Source organism: Malus sylvestris, chromosome 12 (genome assembly GCF_916048215.2).
Source record: "Malus sylvestris chromosome 12, drMalSylv7.2, whole genome shotgun sequence".
NCBI lineage: Eukaryota > Viridiplantae > Streptophyta > Magnoliopsida > Rosales > Rosaceae > Malus > Malus sylvestris.
Genome location: NC_062271.1, coordinates 5,649,880 through 5,668,600, shown reverse-complemented (window position 1 = coordinate 5,668,600; position 18,721 = coordinate 5,649,880). Strand labels below are relative to the sequence as shown.

Here is an 18,721-nt window from a genome sequence, read left to right as displayed (position 1 = left end):
ACGAAAAGCTTATGATACTGTTTATTTTACTATTTATTTTATCTTTATCGTTAAAACTCAAAGTTTTTATTAATTTTCCTTAAATTTTTAAGCTGTAAACGAGTTTATCAAAAGGAGGGAGGAGACCGAATGGTGAGTTTTAAGACAGAATAGGCTCAGTTAGGGACAAAGGCTGGAAAAAGAATTTATTTTGTTTTGGGCTTTTAGTTTAGCTCATGTGTGCTCAATGTTTAAAGGCATGATATGGATTAGTTTTGTCCTTTATGATTAAATATGAAGCCATTTTAGTTAAATAATAGTATATAGTTGTTTTTGGTTAAATCAAACTTAATCCAAGCTATTTTCATTAAAACTCCATATATCTTATCCTCATCCTAGTTAACGTTGCTAGAACTACTATATGTGTGCAACCTCTTAGGTTCCAACCAAAGCCTGCAATGAAATAATTAACTATGTTTGTACCATACTTAGAGCCTCCGTATTTAGACCTCGTATAAATACTCGGAGAACTCAAATGTAATTATGTAATAAATGAAGGGGCAAATATGTAATAAGTGAGGAACCCTTATTCTATAAAAGGACTCCTCACTCCCCTCATTAAGGGAGGCCAATTCTTAGGCCTGCGTTCCCCAAAGCCTCCCATATTCAGAGAAAAGCCTCACTCTCATTACAGAGGCTCTCTCCCTCACAATCCTCTCAGAGAAATACAATATCAGTGTGGACGTAGTCCAAACATTAGGGTGAATCACGATACATCTTGTATTCTTTACATTTCTTGCAGATTCACGGTCGGATTTACGGTGTTCCAAGACTCTTCTGGTTTTGTGCATCAACAAACTAATTAACTCCACAAATCATGATTGACACCTAACATCATTTCATGACTACCCGAATTAGTAGAAGCATACGTGAACTAATCATGATAAATCATGATACTTTTTCGAACCTTAATTGTAGTTACAATGTCATTCATTCTTCTATCATCCATATCCCATTAAAATTTATGTGATATATGAAATTATGTCAAATCACATATAGATATCTATGATCACCATGATTCATCTCATGTGGAAGCATTTCTTATAAACAAAGATTGATCAATAGTTACTCTAGTCAAAGATTTTCGAGATTGATCTTCAGGTGGCTTCCTGGAATATGCCCTTTTATTGAATAATTACCAGAAGACGAAGGATTTTCTGTTGTGTATTCATGTATCTCCATACTTATAATCTGAACCGGAGTACTAGTAACAAATGACAATAATCAATGTTATTACAAATTATAGCAATGTGATAGCTAGATTTATGAATCTTCTTTACATAGGACTCAAATGTGAATGATTTATGGGATGAAAAGAAAAAGTATATTCTGTTTCATTTTAAGCAGTAACGATATTTATTGAAAACAATAACAAAGAGTTACAATCTTCAAAAAGAATCAGCAGGGGATTGGAAAATTAATTGAGCCACAAGACTGATTCAAAATTCATATGTAAAAGCCACAAAAAAGCTAGGAAAACAAACAACACGTACACCAGTTAATAATGGAAGACATAAACATTATACTCCACAACAGCATCTCCAGTTTTGATGTCAAACTGATGAGTGCTAGCATGAGCATAGCCACGAGCAAATCGGAAAAGCCCACTTCCTCCTACTATCGGCATCTCCCTCACAGCTGAGAACACGGCGTTGCGCCCCAACACACTGAGAGTGCTACCATTATACTTCCCTTCAACAAATACAAAGTTCAAAGCCATCAAAAAGCCCACCTCACTTTGTGAAGCTGAAGCATAAATACCTTGGGCTTTTCCGACTAGCTTAGAGCTCGATTCAGGGCCGATAGTCAATGGATCGTCCATCATGACCACGGTGCCAAAGCCAGTCATGGAAGTGTTTGTCGTGAGTGCCTCAGCCACTTTAATTGCCGTGGGGGTTCGGCCACCTACTATGTCATGGAAGTAGAAGTGCAGATGGCTCAGTTTCTCTCTCTTTAGACCATGTTTTGATGGAGATAAGGGTCCTGAGAAATGGTGAGTCTCTGAAGTGACAAGGGTTGAGAAGAAGAAGAAGGAAATGGTTATGAGAATGGTGTAGGTAGAACTGAGGTTTTGGAGGTTCTTGACCATTGTAGAGAGTTGAGGATGGTATAGAGCTTTTTGAAGGAGAGAGAAGTACAAAAGGTTTTTAGGACCGGTAGTTTTGTTTTGGGCAACCTTAATATATAGAAAACGAAATGGATTTGAATAATTGTAAAAGTTGGCATAACAAGTTGTGACAGATGGGAAAAGTATTTGGGAGTGTGTTTAATTGGGATTTGATTTTAAAGAACTTTAAAAGTAATAGATTTTGTTGGATTTTATAGTGTATTTTAACCTTTTAAAAAGTTACTTTTTCTCTAAGATTATTAAATTCTTAATCGAAATGTAGGATGTATTGGACTATTTTAGATGTAGTCATTTTGACAAGACACATTTTGTGTCGTATTGACACAGCACGTTCGTTGAGAATAAAAATATTTGCTCTCATCGTCAAACTATGTGGTGTTATTAATTTATGGTGTTATAATATATGTTTATATTTACTAATACTATAATATAGGTTAATAAAATATCAACAATATTGTATAACAGATGAAGAATAACAATACGTGTGAGCATACTCGTCAAACTCAAAATTCTTCTACCAAAAACAACCATAAGTCTTAGACGAAGGAGCCCAGTATTTGTTGTTCTTTTCAAGGTTTGGTAGGAGGAGGCTCCACTGCATTAACTTTGAGTATAAAGAAACAAGCAAAAGGTGTTGAAAGAAAAACCCTAGCCTCCACACACTTACAAAGAATGAAGAAATTAGGGGTTGCCATATTGTTGAGTCCATGGAGGTCAAACGGTTGCCGTATTGTTGAGAGCACAATGAAGTTAAAGGAAGATTTGGCTGCTATCTAAAGACGACTAAAACCAACAGTCTTCTGGAAATATGCAAATTCCATGCCAGAAAAGAAATGGTATTGTTGAGAGTTGTCTCACATCAATGAGAGATAATGTTTGCTATGTGCTTATATGGTCTTGAGCTACTCCCCATATTGCCAATTGGTTTTATAGTGGAACCTCAATTTTATCATAGTATCAGAGCGGGTTGTCCTCGTGTGAAGCCAAACGGTCACATGCGCTCCACGTCACCCAGTTGTTGTCCACGTGTAGGCTTGAAAATCCGTCACACGTGCGGGGACGTGTTGAGAAGTGTCCCACATCAGTGAGAGACAAGGTTTGCTATGTGCTTATATGATATTGGGCTACTTTCCATATTACCAATTGGTTTTATGGTAAAACCTCAATTTCATCGGGTATAACGTAGAGTGTGGTGCAAAGACGACCAAAAAGTAGCAAAGTCTATTGGAGTAATGCAACTTTGTGACTGAAAGAAAAAAAACGTAGAGTGTGGTGCAAAGACGACCAAAAAGTAGCAAAGTCTATTGGAGTAATGCAACTTTGTGACTGAAAGAAAAAAATAAAGGGGAATGGGATGGTCTCTAATGGTCCTTATTGTCTGCATTTGTAATCTTCCGCAAGAATCTTGACCAATGAGAAAAGAAGAGTCTTTAACATGGTCTGCAAAAGGAGCAGTATGCTGTATGGTTTCATGGTGGGGTGGTCACGGATATATTTGATTTGTTTTGACTCCTAAAAATAACCGAACTAATTAGTACCCAATGGTTCGGTTTTGACATATACCGCCACTAAAACCAAACCAAAATATTGTTAATCGGTTTGATTTTGTTTGGTTCGGTCATTTTAAACCTATTCAACACATAAATAAAAAGGTTCAACATTTCAAGAGTTTTAATGTTCTAAACATCTACACATCTCACGCATCCAATTCGATTGAAAGATTATACTTTTCGAAACATAAAAAGTTCACCAAGTCAAATAGAACTAAGTTTCAATTAAATAAAGGGTAGTGATATCCACACAAGCATTTTACTTCTCATACTCTTTCTCAATTTTTGGCCGTCAGATAATTGAAGAAGATCAATGACCAAAAATTAACAAAGATGTGTGAGAGGTAAAATTGGATGTGTGAATAACACTTTTCCAAATAAAAATCTCATGCTAGCTTATGATTTATTAATGGCTTTTTAGCCAAAATACTCCTTGAAATTGGCATAACTCCTTACTTTGGTCCCTGAGATTTGCAATCAATAGAAGTGGGCTGTGAATTTGTCCATCATCAATCATTTTGGTCATTTTGTAAAAAGTTTTGTTAAATAAGGATCAAAATGACAAAAATACCCTCAATTTAATAAAAAAAAATGGGCCAAAATGATTTGACAAAAAGTTGAGCGTATTTTTGTAATTTTATCTTTATTTAATGGAGATTTTTCACAGAAAAACCAAAATGATTGATGGTGGACAAACTCAGAGACCACTTTTATCGATTTCAAATCTTAGGGACCAAAATGAAGAGTTATGCCAATCTAGTTTTAGCTGAAAGTCCTTATTAATTAGAACCTCACATAAGCTTAAAACACGTATAAATCTCTTAATTGTTAATAGTCATTACAACTTATAATATGTTGAAGATTTTGATATGTGTATGGTAAGGTCTCTAGTAACCTATAACACGTTGACATGTGTAAAATAAATAAATTAATAATTAAAAGATACATGGTCAATTCGGTTTGGTTTTAGTCAGTTTCAAAAGTATCAAAACAAAACAAAAAAAACGGTTCAATTCAATTTTTAAATTGTTTGACATTTGTTTTTTGTTAAAGGGGAAACTTGATATAACTCCAATTTTTTGAGCCAATAGTAGGAATAGTCCAGTTTATTAGAATAGGTCCAATTCTTTAAATTTAATTATTTTATTATCAATAATTATCTCTTAAATGAAAAAATTATTGTAAAAATCAAATTTCTTCCTAATTATCTCTTTGATTATTTCTTTTTATTTATTTATTTGTTATTTCTTGTTCTTCCTCGTGCTTTAACCCATTTATAGATTTTATTTTAATTTTTATAATCAACCTATATCATAGGTTAATTGTATTTATCTACCTATATGACAGATTCTTTTTCATAGTCAACCTGTCACAGATTAATGTGTCTTGCTTGTAGATATATTATGTTTTTTCTACCTTTTAGTTAGTTTTCATATCTCACTTATATGTGACAGCCCGTCCCGAAGATATGTATTATCTTATTATCAAGGACGTGAATTTACTATTTTACCCCCGGTTATGAGCGTTGTGGTGTGTTATGTATGTAAGTGTTGAAATGGATGGAAAGGAAAGAAAATAAAAAGAAGAAGGGAGGTCACGTGTGTGTGTGTGTGTGGCTGGTAGAAGAAAAAGAAAAAGAAGAAGAGATTGGGCAAAGCTGCCCAACTAGAGGAAGAGAGTAGGAGCTCCAGGAGAGAAAAGATAGAGAGCTGGCAAATCAGAAGAAGAGAGAAGGAGAGGATGGCCAACCAGAAAAGGGGAAGGAGGGAAAGGAAGGAAAGAGTGGCGCGAAGGATCGGCCGGATCCCCTTGGCCCGTTCTTGACCCGGTCGGCACCCATACCTATTTTCGATGATTTTCACCCATTTTTCCAGCGAATTGCTTCAAGAACCCTCATGGGAAACACTCTATGACCCTTCTTCTATCCATTCCATCTCAAATTTGGAGAGTTGTGGCTTTGAAAATGGAGAAAACCGCAAGAAAGGGGTGCGGCGGCTTTGGCTTCGAATCATCCAATCCCGAAGCAATTCCTTCCAATTGTCACCACCCATAACATCCTCTTGAGGTCTAGAACAAAGCCCAAGCAGTGGTGGAGGCGTTGGAACAAGTTTGGAGGTCAAATCGAAGCACACCAAATTCTCGAGTCCGCACGGATTTTGGTGAAATTGAAGTGTTTCCAAGCCAAATTGGCCTTGGTCACATGTATGAAAGTTGTTCTACTCATTGAGATCTTCAAATCTAAAAACTTTGATAATTTTTAGAAATAGTTGAATTTTCCGACGAGCCGGGGAGGCCGACCGCCACCCGCGGCGGCTAATGAGGCGGCGCGTGGCCTGAGGGCCGCCAATGTTATTTTTAGACTATATGTGATGTCTTGAATTCATTTTTGAGAAGTGAATGACGTAGATTGATTGTTAGAGCCAAAATTCTCTAAGATACGTTAATAGGCCATTATGTGAATCGACTATCCAACCGTCGGATAGTCACCAAACTTTGATACGTAGTAGTACGTAATATTTGAAGAATGTAGGAACTTACGGATCGGGAATTTGATAGACGGATCTTCCCGAATTGGATTTGAAAGTTCATAAAATAAAATGTTAACTGCCACTTAGTTTTAGAAATTAGCGGAGATCCAACCGTCGGATCGTAACGAAATTTTAGTATGTTGTTCTAGAAGCTTAATGTATATCTTGGGAAGTGACAGATTAGAAATCTGAGCTGTGGATCTTCCAGATTGAGTTATTTGGGGTTATGACCCTACCGTCGAACTTAGTCGACGGTTGACCTTTGATCAACGGGTCTCGCATTATTCTTGAATGCCCTTGAGGATATGTGTTATGTGAATTACATATTCTATGGATAAGAGTTCTGAGATGTGGTTTGATAACTGTTTTAGGCACCAACTGTTCGAGACGTCTTGGTTCTGATGTTAGAGAGTCGTAGCGTGGACCCTAGGTGAGTGAGCAGTTATTTTCAGTATATATATATATATATATATATATATATATATATATATACTTGACGTTTTTCCCAGAAAACGTATTTAAAGGAAATGCAATTTAAATTCCATGCCATAAATGCCATGCATATACAATTATGTTTCGTGCATGAATTGATGTATGATTATGTAAATCATCGATGATGCGATATGTGATTGAGAAGCGATAGCTCATAAACTTGCACCCAGGGTGATTGCGATTTAGCCAGAGAGAGCTGGCACATGCCTATATATTGTGTCACATCCCGCACCATATGCTCACATTAGATCCAATTAGGTGCACAGTCTTGTCGTAGAGACCATTATAAGTGGTTCCAAGTCGTAGGTGACTAACGTATTATCGCACAGCTAGCATTGAAAGAGTAGAATTGAGCATAATTATATTACACTCAACCTTGTCGTACAGACCCTTTTCAGTGGTTCCGACTTATGTGCAATATATTGTCGTATAGGTCATAGTAGTGACTCCGGCTAGATTGAGTTCTGAGATGTGGTTTGATAACTGTTTTAGGCACCAACTGTTCGAGACGTCTTGGTTCTGATGTTAGAGAGTCGTAGCGTGGACCCTAGGTGAGTGGGCAGTTATTTTCAGTATATATATATATATATATATACACTTGACGTTTTTCCCAGAAAACGTATTTAAAGGAAATGCAATTTAAATTCCATGCCATAAATGCCATGCATATACAATTATGTTTCGTGCATGAATTGATGTGTGATTATGTAAATCATCGATGATGCGATATGTGATTGAGAAGCGATAGCTCATAAACTTGCACCCAGGGTGATTGCGATTTAGCCAGAGAGAGCTGGCACATGCCTATATATTGTGTCACATCCCGCACCATATGCTCACATTAGATCCAATTAGGTGCACGGTCTTGTCGTAGAGACCATTATAAGTGGTTCCAAGTCGTAGGTGACTAACGTATTATCGCACAGCTAGCATTGAAATAGTAGAATTGAGCATAATTATATTACACTCAACCTTGTCGTACAGACCCTTTTCAGTGGTTCCGACTTATGTGCAATATATTGCCGTATAGGTCATAGTAGTGACTCCGGCTAGATTGAGTTTGAGCTATGAATTCAGCCGTACAGACTACCACAGGGGTTCCGGCTAACGTATTATATTTTTATGAAATCATTCTTACCTGAATTGTTTACTTTGTTATATCTTGGCATGGTATGCATAAGTTTATGATTATGTGAAGCATGAAATGATTTGATACACGTTCATATATATATTTATGTATATGCTTATATCTATTTTCTGGGAAAGTAACCATATACTTGTTTTACAGCGAGGGATTAGTATATTCAAAGGAAAATAAGGTCTTCGTATAAATGTGTTTTACTGACCCATTCAACTTTGTTTTTCGCCCCTCCAGGTCTTAGATAGCAGAGTTTGGTGGCCACGAGGACTCCAACGGTGTTCTGACATAATCTGAAAAAGTAGGATTCACCTTCGGGTGTTGTACTTTAGTAATCATCCTACTCGACTGCAACTAGACGCTCTTATTGCTCTGAAAGTGTATTTATCCACTTAAACTCTCATTGGCATCCTTTCCTAATTGGGATTGTTAGTTAATAGGTTTTAAATTGTTAGCATTTTTCTTACTCTTTATCGCTTCCTCTTTGCGCTCATGGCTACGTCACTATCACGTGACGGCCAGCACGTCTCGACTCCGGTCGGGGTGTGTCATATAGGTATAATATACATTCATATATTTGCTACTTGAGTTAAGGTAGAATGTTTTGCAGATAGATTTATGTTAGTATATTTTTTTTTTTTTGTTATAAGATATTAATTAGATATTTTGGAGTTGAAAATTGCATAATATTAAAAGATTTTAATTGATTTTTAATATTTTTAGAAAATATAAAATGAGTATAAAAGAAATAAAAACATATAATTAGATAACTGGACTCACTCCTAAAAACTCTCTATGTTTTTTGACCTAGATCTAAAAGCCCCTTTGTTAAAATCAAACCAAACCGACCATTATAGTTTAGATCAGTTGGTTTGGTTGGTGTACGAGTATGTTTTGTGGTATTATGATGGTCAGTTGTTTACACAAGTGTTTTTTTTTTACTGTTATTGCATGTGAGATTTGTTGAGAGTTGGTCTACGTTGAAATTAAAACTCTGTTCGTACTAATTTAAGGTTAGTGTTATCCACACATTGAATTTTACTTCTCCACGTCCTTCTCAATTTTCGGTCGTCAGATCAAATAGATCGAAGAAGATCAATAGCAAAAATTTAACAAAATGTATGAAAAGTAAAAATAAGTGTGTGAATAGCAATATTCTAGTTTAAATAGTAACATTCACATGTTAATGGAGAGAGTTGAGAATCATCCTACAACCTGCAGACACTCGCCCATCAAGGCTAAAACATTTCTCATGTCACAAGGCGATTCACAAACTCCTCATTCCTTGATTACCAGAATAGTAGTAAGGACTCGTGGTATTCATCTTCACTTATAAGTGAAATGTCAGTTCAATTCTCGCCGAATTTGAAGTTAAACCATATTATTATGACAAGCCCAACCCAATTAAAATAAAGAAACAAGAATTTGATTCGTACCCTCTCGAGTAAGCCCAAGACGATCTTGTTGGGTTAGACCTCTTACCCAATATTTATGTAAATGACTATTTTGTGTTTACACCTAAAGCTTGTTTAGGATTGCTTATAGAAACCTGTAAGCACTTATGAACATAAATAGTTTTAGAGAAACAAATTCCAAACGATCTTTTATACTCCAATAGTTGTGTTTAAACAAGAAGATTCCCGAGAAAAATAAACTATGCATATTCATCTATGTATATTGGCCTCCACAAGTGTAGGGTAACGAGTCACTTAAGTCTTATAAAATGAGTTAACAATCCATAGCAAGTTTAATTTTTCAAGGTTTTGTTAAGGTTAAACTCTTATATCACACGACAACCAAGAAAAACTCTTTGTACTACACACTTATCTTTTTTGGTAGTTAGAATTGGACTCAAAAGGATAACTCAGTTGAACAAAAATTATGTCCAACTGAAAGGTAGAAATTGAATTCTCATTAAGAAAACTATTTGCCAATTCTCCCTCCCTATTGTCCTCATTCCAGTACTACAGGTTTAGAAGGGATAAGTTCCTTCCTATCTAATTGCCTCAACATGAAAAATGATTCGCCTCTATCTTCGATATACCTTGAACTTAGATAGTTATTCATTACGGACTAAATGAAAGAAAAAAAAAAAGAACTTTTTAGAAAAACTAACGAAAAGTCCAAAAAAAACTTTAGTTTTAATGAAAAATGACAAATAAATGTGTAAGTGAATAGTACCAAGAAAGTTAAAAATGTGGTTTTTCGTTAAAAGTGAACAGTACCAGGAATGTTTCGTTAAAACTTCTTTTTTTATTTTATCGGCAACAAGGATTATTTAATTCATACATAAAAGATGTCATTTTGATTCAAGACTTCTCGATTCCAAATAAATAAACGTTCCAATGCATTAATAGGAACACATTCTTATCATTGAATAAATCTTGGGCCAGGGTTTAGAATTCAAACCTTGTAAAATTAAAACAGGCCAAATTGTAGCCCATTAAACATGGGCCATCTTAACAATAATAAAATCCAATGTTTGTTGACACAATAAGCCCAGCCCACATCTCAACAACAAACCCTGAAAACCCTACCCGGCTCACCAGACCTACTATAAAAGCAAGATAACAGGGTCACAGGGCTTTAGGCAGCCACTCTCAGAGAAGAAACCACCAAACCCTAGAGTCACAGAACCCTCTGAAAAATGCCGGCTGGACACGGTCTCCGTTCCCGGACTCGTGATTTGTTCTCGAGGGCCTTCAGGAAGAAGGGGTACATCCCGCTCTCCACCTACCTCAAGACCTACCGGATCGGCGACCATGTCGATGTCAAGGTTAACGGCGCCGTCCACAAGGGTATGCCTCACAAGTTCTACCACGGCCGTACCGGTCGCGTCTGGAACGTCACCAAGCGCGCCATCGGTGTCGAGATCAACAAGCAGGTTAATTTCCATTTTTGTTTTCGTGTGTATTCATTTGGAGTTTGGATTGCCTGCAAGGTGTTAGATGATATGCTTGTGTGAAAATGTTTGTCTGGATTTGTTGGTTTTTGCTGAAATTTCTTCACTTTAGGTCTGATTTGGACTTGATGGTATCTAAATGGAATCAGGGTAAAATACAACTGTGTTGTTTCCGGGGTTTTTGTTGTTATGTGGAAATTGTAGCTTAGATTTATATGTTTCTAGGGATGTTTTAGGGTTTCGTCTGATGCTACCTTTTGGATGCTAAATCTACTGTTGATTTGTATTTTATGCTGTATGTTAAGTTGGGTATCACACATCAACAACGACAACAAAGCCTTATCCTACCAAGGGCGGTCAGCTGTATGGATTTAGGATGATTTTTTAGAGAGAGTAGGTTAATAGTTCGTGTAGGTCCATATGGAGTTCTGGTTTGAGTATTGCAATGTTGATCATTGTCTTAAATTTATGGTCAAGTTCTGTATGAATTGGAGTCCTGTACTGCCATTGTCTTAGTGATTGTTGCATACTTAACCTTGGATTTGGTCACCAAAGATTTTAAACAGTATGCTTCTATATGATATCAGGTCGGAAACAGAATCATCAGGAAGAGGATCCATGTGCGTGTGGAGCATGTGCAGCCATCAAGATGCACCGAAGAATTCCGTTTGAGGAAGATAAAGAATGATCAGCTGAAGGCCGAGGCTAAGGCAAAGGGTGAGGTCATTAGCACCAAGAGGCAGCCAAAGGGACCCAAGCCTGGTTTCAGGGTGGAAGGTGCCGTCATGGAAACCGTTACTCCCATTCCTTATGATGTCGTCAATGATCTTAAAGGAGGGTACTAGGTTTAATTTCCGTTTGCTTTGGTCAATTCAAATGTTTCCGTAGTTTCGTTTTACAAATTTTTGAGCGACTTTGATGTGCCGCAGTAGAGACTGCTTGGATTTTTGTCTTATGATATATGTTATGTTTTCAAGTACAATTTTATGCGAATGTGGAAATTATTAGGGTTGTGATTAAAGCTTTTCCTGATTATTCATTCCTCAGCTTTTGCATTTGCATTGTCCTCTCGACTTAATGCTTTAAACTCAAGTTTAGTAAATAGCGTTGCTGTTATTAGTCTGGAGATTTCCACTCTCACTTAATGCTTATGCTGCTCGCTGAACGGGGCGAGTTGGGCAGCTCAGATATGAGAACCCGTATGGCTTTTAGTTGACCTCTCTGAGCTACTCAACTTGCCCCGTTAAACTCACTTTCATCCCTCAACTTGTCCATCCAAACGCATGTATATCAGGTCGGTACCATCCCGAACAAGTACGAATGAATACGCCTTTGGTCTTTACAATAGCTCGAGCGTTAACAGAGCCTTTTCTAAAGGATACCTGATAGCCTATCAAAACAATCTCCTGTGCTCTTAAAATGGTGAAACTCATTGACGAAATAATGTGAACTTCCACAACTTCGTACTACAGTCTCTTGGTATTCCTCCAATCTCGTTAATGACGAATTTGAACTACATTATTACTGTTGTGAAGTTCCCGTCACCCTCTTCCGTAGTGTAGATAATATCATTTATCTAAAATAAATAAATAAAAAGAAATTATTATTGGTATTCCAACAATCTCATTTTGTATTCCAAACTTTTTATAATTAGAAAGAAAAATACACTTACAAAGAGTGTAGATAGCCAAGCAGCCATTCTCAGGGCCCCAACTGGTCATAGCCTACCGGATCCCATCATGAAATGGCAGCAACACCGCAGCAGGTGGTTATTCGCTACAACTTCAGTTGTTCACGAACCCACACAAGATTCTGATACAACATAATACTGATCAGCTACCATTTCACAGCTAGAGCCACCAACATGTGATACAAGATCTATATAAATCCAGCAGCAGAGGTTATACAATTGAAAACAGGTTGGGACTAGATATAGTAGTCTTAAGCACCCTACGGGATTGAGAAACTTCCCAAGCCCAAAGGGATTGAGGTCAAGTTAATAAGTAATGGATTACAAAATGCTCGATAAAAGGGATTAGAAATGCACCACATGAGCATTACAAAGGCATGTGAGGGGTTTGCAAATCCCTACCAGGAAGGAATCATTTATAAAATTCATTTACATGACTTTGTAATGCTCATGTGTGCCATTCTATTCCCTCTTATTACCTAATAATTTGTAATCCGTCCCTTACTAACTTGGCATTAATCCCTTGGGACCTGAAAATCCCTCATCCAAACATAGCCTAAAGAAATTAACCACAAACTTGTTTACCGTGTCTCATTACTGTGACTGCAAAGTGGAGCCCAACATACAAGGTTTCAGAGAGAGTATCATACTGGGCATCCGCAGCACGGTAACTAAATCACAGGTCCAACTCATGTGCATCATCAGGCTACAGGGAAACACCAGTTCAATTTCTACCATCACAGCAACTACAAACCCATTCAGGTTCATAAGGAACGACATGTCCGTCCAAATCACATGCAGCATCATCAGCTACAGGTAAAGACCCAGTTACGACCACCACAGCAGCTAAAACCCCTTTAACCGACTATTAGGTCAAACATAGAAATCCTAATTATATAACATTTCAGAAACAAATAGCCAAGCCATATTTCTCACCAACATATATCACGTATGGAGAAAATCAGCTTAAGCTACCGGCCCTGCAACCAGCTCACTGCGAAAAACAATCATACTTCTAAGACCACCATCACAACCACAACCATCCATCTACAAACTAGAAACAGGATCAACGGCTGCGAATCAACATCCTCTTATCCTGGCCTCAATCACTCCTTTTTTCACGAACAAAACTATAAAACCCAAGAAATAGTTCATGATGAATCAGTCTTCCTATAAACAGAATTAGACAACTTAAGACTATAGACTATAGACCATAGATCACACAAGAACAAAAATGAAAGAAAATACACTACGAAACTTACAACAGAATATCCTCTGTAAATAAAATAATACCAATCTACAAACTACAATGCCCACAAGTTGCCAGATGATCCCAGCAAAATAAAGAAACGCACAAGGTGCAGCATTTATATAATAGAGTACTAAAGAAAACCCGTCCTACCAGAACTAGCACTTAAAAGATCCAAAAGAAACAAGCATGATGATCAAGGATCCCTGATATCAGCAGAGCTGCAAAAAGTACACAACTCAGGGTGCTTCCATGATTGTTTCCATACAACAATATCAATCCTGTAAAATACAGTCAAAAGTTACCAAACCAATACTCTTCTGCCCATGCAAGAGAAAGTAATAATTCCAGAAGCAATCAAAACTGTAGACACCAACTCACATCAAAATCAGAATTTCGAGGGGATGGGCTTCGAGAATCAGCAGGACGATGACGTGGTGAAACACTTCAAGAGGTTGGGGGATTGTCAGAGCTGGCACTGCGGCTCCTGCTTAGTGGGGAAGGGCTCTTCCGAGGACTAGGGCTACACCGAGCAGGGGAGGCACTGCAGTGCAGATTAGTATACGTTAAAGAGAACCAAAAGGAAGAACTAGCATACAACTATAAACATAACAAAAAAGGATAATTAGCTTGAATTAAAACCTATCAATAGACCGATATGGACTCCGACTACGACTCCAATATGGACTCTGACTCTGACTCCTATATGGAGTCAGACTCCGCCTTTCATCATCATAGCGCCCCCTTCCCCTGCCCCTGTAGTAATCAGGACTGGCACTACGGCTCCTGCTTCATCGACAGTAGTCTCTGTCCCTACCATAGTATCTGTCACGGTCATACCTATCCCAACTCCTACTGCGACTTCTCCTCCTGTAATCACGGTATCTGTAGTCATCTTGGTACCTGGGAGATTTTAAGTAGTAAGTATTAGGCATTCACTTGAATACTATCAAAAGCTTAAGAATGAAACTGGAGTATTTGTCAAAATCTAAGCACGATCTAGCAAATTGAGTTCAGGATTCTTGAAATCATAAGGAGGGCTAACCTTCTCCGAGGACTGCGACTTCTTGACCTGTACCTTGATTTTGGTAGAGCTTCAGAAATCCTTCCTTTATGACTGAAATAAAGGTGAAAGCAAAAAGAAAGTAAATGGAAGCCGCAGAACAAACAAAAATTAGATTTTCAAAGTTCAATTTCATTATCAATGCAGCTGAAATAACAAGTGTTATTAATAACACACTAAGAAAATTTGCAGACCAGACCCCTTAAGTTTTGGCTCAAAGGAATTTGAGGCGTTAAACCAAATCCTTATTTGCGGGATCCTTGCATGATTCCACAACAGAAACCCTTTGAGCCTAACAAACAAGATTTGATTCGACAACCAGAACCCCTTCTAACCAAAACATGGGTTTTCAGTTTTGTCTGCAATGTTGCACAATAAAAAGAGATCGACCCACTGCATATATAATTTATAACATAAACAAGAGTATAGGATTGAAAACAGATACTGCAATCTATGTGACAAGTATTGGTACCAAAGAAAAAAACAATAGGGTAGCATTAGTAACAATACATTACGAATATGCCAATTTAACAAAACAGTCGATGAATAAACCTCAATAAGGATTTACTACAATTTAAGAGCCACATATTCAGTAGTTAAGATTTTTTTTTTTTTTTTAAGAGAGAGTATTACAAGCATATGGGAAGACCTACTACAAGTTCATAATTCCCTAGAGGTACAAAAAGTACCAAAAATAAACTTCAGCCTAAAGAATTCACTGTAAGAAACATTAAAAACTGGAAAACTTACATCCTCTTTGCATTTGGCCCATACTTTGCAAACTGAACAGATATCTCCCGGCCATCAACAACTCTCCCTGCATAAGTATTTAGAATTGTCAAGACACTTAATAAGCAGTGACAATTAAAAAAAGGTAGCAGAAACACAATTATTAACAGTAATAGTAATTATAAAATCGGAAAATTCAAATACCATCGAGCCTTTCACCTGCTTTCTGAGCCTCATCTGCGTATTTGTATCAAACAAAAGCAAACCCCCTTGACTCTCCAGTCCTAAACCAGAGGAGGGAAATAAAGGTCCAAAATTCAGTCATCGAAAACAAAACAATTTTTGTTAACCATAAACAACAAAAAAAAAATTAAGGAGGGAAGGACATAAATTCAAATGTGCAGTTCCTACAGTTAACTAGTACTCCACTTCAAGAGAAGCTATTGCTCCCCCAAACACCATAAACAGGTGATCATAAGCGTCGAATTCCCATATCTTCTAAGCATTCATAAAAATAAGAAAAATAATGATTAAATAAGAGATTGCACAAATAACAATAATTTGAATGTTTAGGTACAACCACAAACAAAACATTCGTAACTTGTCGTAATACCGATTTTCTCACATGATTTTTCTAAGTACATAGACATTGTTTTCAAACAAATCAAAGATATTCAATTTCTCAGGAACGAAACAGACTAATAAGCATTAAAAAAGAAAAAAAAAAACATCTTCATCGAGACAAACCTCGGGTCTCTGGGGATGAAGATGTCAACAACTTTGCCATACTTATCGAAAAGCGGAAACAGATCATCAGCGCTCGTACCTGTTCATAACAATTGCAATCAATCTACAAACTACCACCTTCAAACCAGCCAAAAACAAATTAAAAACAGAGAGAGAGAGAGAGAGAGCGCTTACGGAAGGTGATGTTGAGGACGAGGAGAGAGTAGGTGTCGGTGATGTCCGGAGGGCCAGACCTACCGAAGTGAGATATGGTTCTTGCACTGTTAGTGAGAGAGAGATTGGGAAATTGGAAATTAGGAATTTGGAATTAGGGCTAGGGTTTGTGGTTAGTATAATTTGGAGGGTACCAAGATCGAACCTTCGTTAAGTGTCCTTCGGAATCTGCACTCGAGTGCGCTGATAAATGTAAATGAGATGAGGAGGCTTCTGGAGGCTGGACTCTGTTTTCGGGGGACGTTGGCGATTGGATGATCGAATTTGGGTATTTGGCCCCATGGAAAGACTACTTTGGAAAATTTCAAATATTGCCCCCTTTTAAAGGGATCATTTTGCCCCTAAGTAAGTTTTATCATCTTACCTTCTTAATGTGTGAAGGAACTCAATTTTTTTTTACCAAAAACATAACAATATTCATTAAAAACAATTATAATAGTGCATTAAAGACGTGTAAAATATACGTATTTCAACATAATTATAAAAAGAAAAAAACTCTATTATCTTTGTTGATTATTTATTTATTTTTTATTTTTTTTGGCGAAACATCACAAGGGGATCTCGAGTTCGTTGTCGATATTTCTATCCCTTAATTCAAGTGTTTATATTTTCTTATAGGCTTAAATGTCAAAATGGTCACTGTGTTATAGCCATAAGGCCAATTTAGTTCCCGTGTTTTTTATTTTGCTAATTTAGTCCTCATATTTGTCTCTATTAACCAATTAAAGACATTTCATTCAATCTCTTTTTAAAAAATCATACGAAATGGCTAATTTAGTTCCCATGTTTTTTATTTGGCTAATTTAGTCCTTATGTTTGTCTCTATTAGCCAATTAAGGACATTTCATTCAATCTCTTTTAAAAAATTCATAAGAAAAATTATATAAGATATAATTACTCTTTCTCTTTATAGAAAAATTCAAATCAATAAGAAAAACACATATAATAGATGAAAAATGATTAAGGTAGTGACATAGAAAAGAGGAGGTAATGTTAAGGAAGAGGTCGGAGAGTTGAAAGGTGAATAATTTTTCTTTTAATTTTTAGTTTTATTTCATTTTTTAATATTTTAAATCAAATAAATAATTTTGTAAATAAGTTTATTTATATATATATTTTTTTTTACAAAAATTAGATGGAAGTGTCCTTAATTGGCGAAAAAAGATAAATACAAGGACTAAATTGGCCAAATTGAAAACACAGAGACTAAATTGACCCAATGACTAAAACACAGAGATCATTTTAACATTTAAGCCTTTCTTATACTGTCCCATTAGACCATCTCCAACCCTGGCCTAAAACCTAAAAATATTTAGCTCAAAAAATTTAGGTTTTAACCCAGAAACAGTTTTTCTGCTCCAACCTTTAGACCATCTTCAATGGTGGCTTATAACCTAAAAATATTTAGCCCAGAAAATTTAGGTTTTAGCCCAGAAACAGTTTTTCTGCTCCAACCCTTTTAGCCCAAAATTTTAGCTCGAGATTATCAAAGAATGGATTAAGGCTAATGTTTTTTAAATTAACTTTTAAAAAAAAATTATGTTGACTATCCTAAATTAATTATATGAACATTTTAACCTAAAAATATTTAAATTCCGATAAATTTTGAAAAATCACTAAATCAATACATGAAAATCATGATAAACCACATAAACTTAATACAAACGATATTTAATAAACCACATAAACTTAATACAAATGACAATTAATAAACCACATAAACTTTAAAAAAAAAAAAAAAAAAAGACAATTAATAAACCACATAAACTCTAATATGCTCTTTTGCCATCTTGAAAATTTTGGAAATGAGAAGAAATGGTAGAAAGAAAAATTGGAAGAATTGTAGGAGAAAAGTGAATTTTGTGTGGATGTTTGAACAAATACATAGGTATTTATAAAGTTTTTGGTTGAATTTTAAGTTAAATAATTTTTTTAAAATTATTTTAGCCGTTGGATTTAAATTTGGACCGTTAGATCTTCTTTTTTACCGTTAGATTTGATAATATTCGATCTAAGCCGTTAGATTCAATAAATATATAAATATATAAATAAAAAAAATTTGAACGTGGACCGTTGGATTAACCAACGGTCCAATTAAACTGGTCGTTGGATGAACAAAAGTAGCCGTTGGATTTAAATTTGGACCGTTAGATCTTTTTTACCGTTAGATTTGATAATATTCGATCTAAGCCGTTAGATTCAATAAATATATAAATATATAAATAAAAAAAATTTGAACGTGGACCGTTGGAT

At 36.1% G+C, this 18,721-nt stretch overlaps 3 protein-coding genes across 10 annotated transcripts; 1 reads left to right on the top strand and 2 right to left on the bottom strand.

The window, feature by feature from the left end:
• Positions 1 to 1,366: 1,366 nt before the first annotated feature.
• LOC126591792 (dirigent protein 22-like) lies at positions 1,367 to 2,215 on the bottom strand. Its single transcript, XM_050257474.1, has one exon. It carries the CDS (start codon positions 2,126 to 2,128, stop codon positions 1,538 to 1,540), a length of 591 nt encoding a protein of 196 aa, XP_050113431.1. The 5' UTR covers positions 2,129 to 2,215; the 3' UTR covers positions 1,367 to 1,537.
• An 8,233-nt stretch (positions 2,216 to 10,448) lies between these two features.
• Positions 10,449 to 11,798, top strand: LOC126591794 (60S ribosomal protein L21-1). The gene is made up of 2 exons (XM_050257475.1): positions 10,449 to 10,759; positions 11,365 to 11,798. The coding sequence occupies exons 1-2, from the start codon at positions 10,523 to 10,525 to the stop codon at positions 11,620 to 11,622; spliced, it is 495 nt and encodes a 164-aa protein (XP_050113432.1). The 5' UTR covers positions 10,449 to 10,522; the 3' UTR covers positions 11,623 to 11,798.
• Positions 11,799 to 12,044: 246 nt separating this feature from the next.
• Positions 12,045 to 16,761, bottom strand: LOC126591795 (uncharacterized). 8 transcript variants are annotated; one of them, XM_050257483.1, is made up of 13 exons: positions 16,614 to 16,761; positions 16,430 to 16,515; positions 16,256 to 16,334; positions 15,713 to 15,792; positions 15,530 to 15,596; positions 14,762 to 14,833; positions 14,359 to 14,619; positions 14,098 to 14,260; positions 13,870 to 13,997; positions 13,404 to 13,597; positions 13,053 to 13,277; positions 12,450 to 12,655; positions 12,045 to 12,353 (listed from the first exon to the last, which is right to left on the bottom strand). In XM_050257483.1, the coding sequence occupies exons 3-7, from the start codon at positions 16,320 to 16,322 to the stop codon at positions 14,429 to 14,431; spliced, it is 477 nt and encodes a 158-aa protein (XP_050113440.1). In that variant the 5' UTR covers positions 16,323 to 16,334; positions 16,430 to 16,515; positions 16,614 to 16,761; the 3' UTR covers positions 12,045 to 12,353; positions 12,450 to 12,655; positions 13,053 to 13,277; positions 13,404 to 13,597; positions 13,870 to 13,997; positions 14,098 to 14,260; positions 14,359 to 14,428. The 8 variants fall into 8 exon arrangements, with proteins under 8 accessions (XP_050113440.1, XP_050113441.1, XP_050113434.1 ...); XM_050257484.1 differs by having other exon boundaries at positions 16,430 to 16,488; XM_050257477.1 differs by having other exon boundaries at positions 13,053 to 13,322; positions 16,430 to 16,761.
• Between the last annotated feature and the right edge of the window lie 1,960 nt (positions 16,762 to 18,721).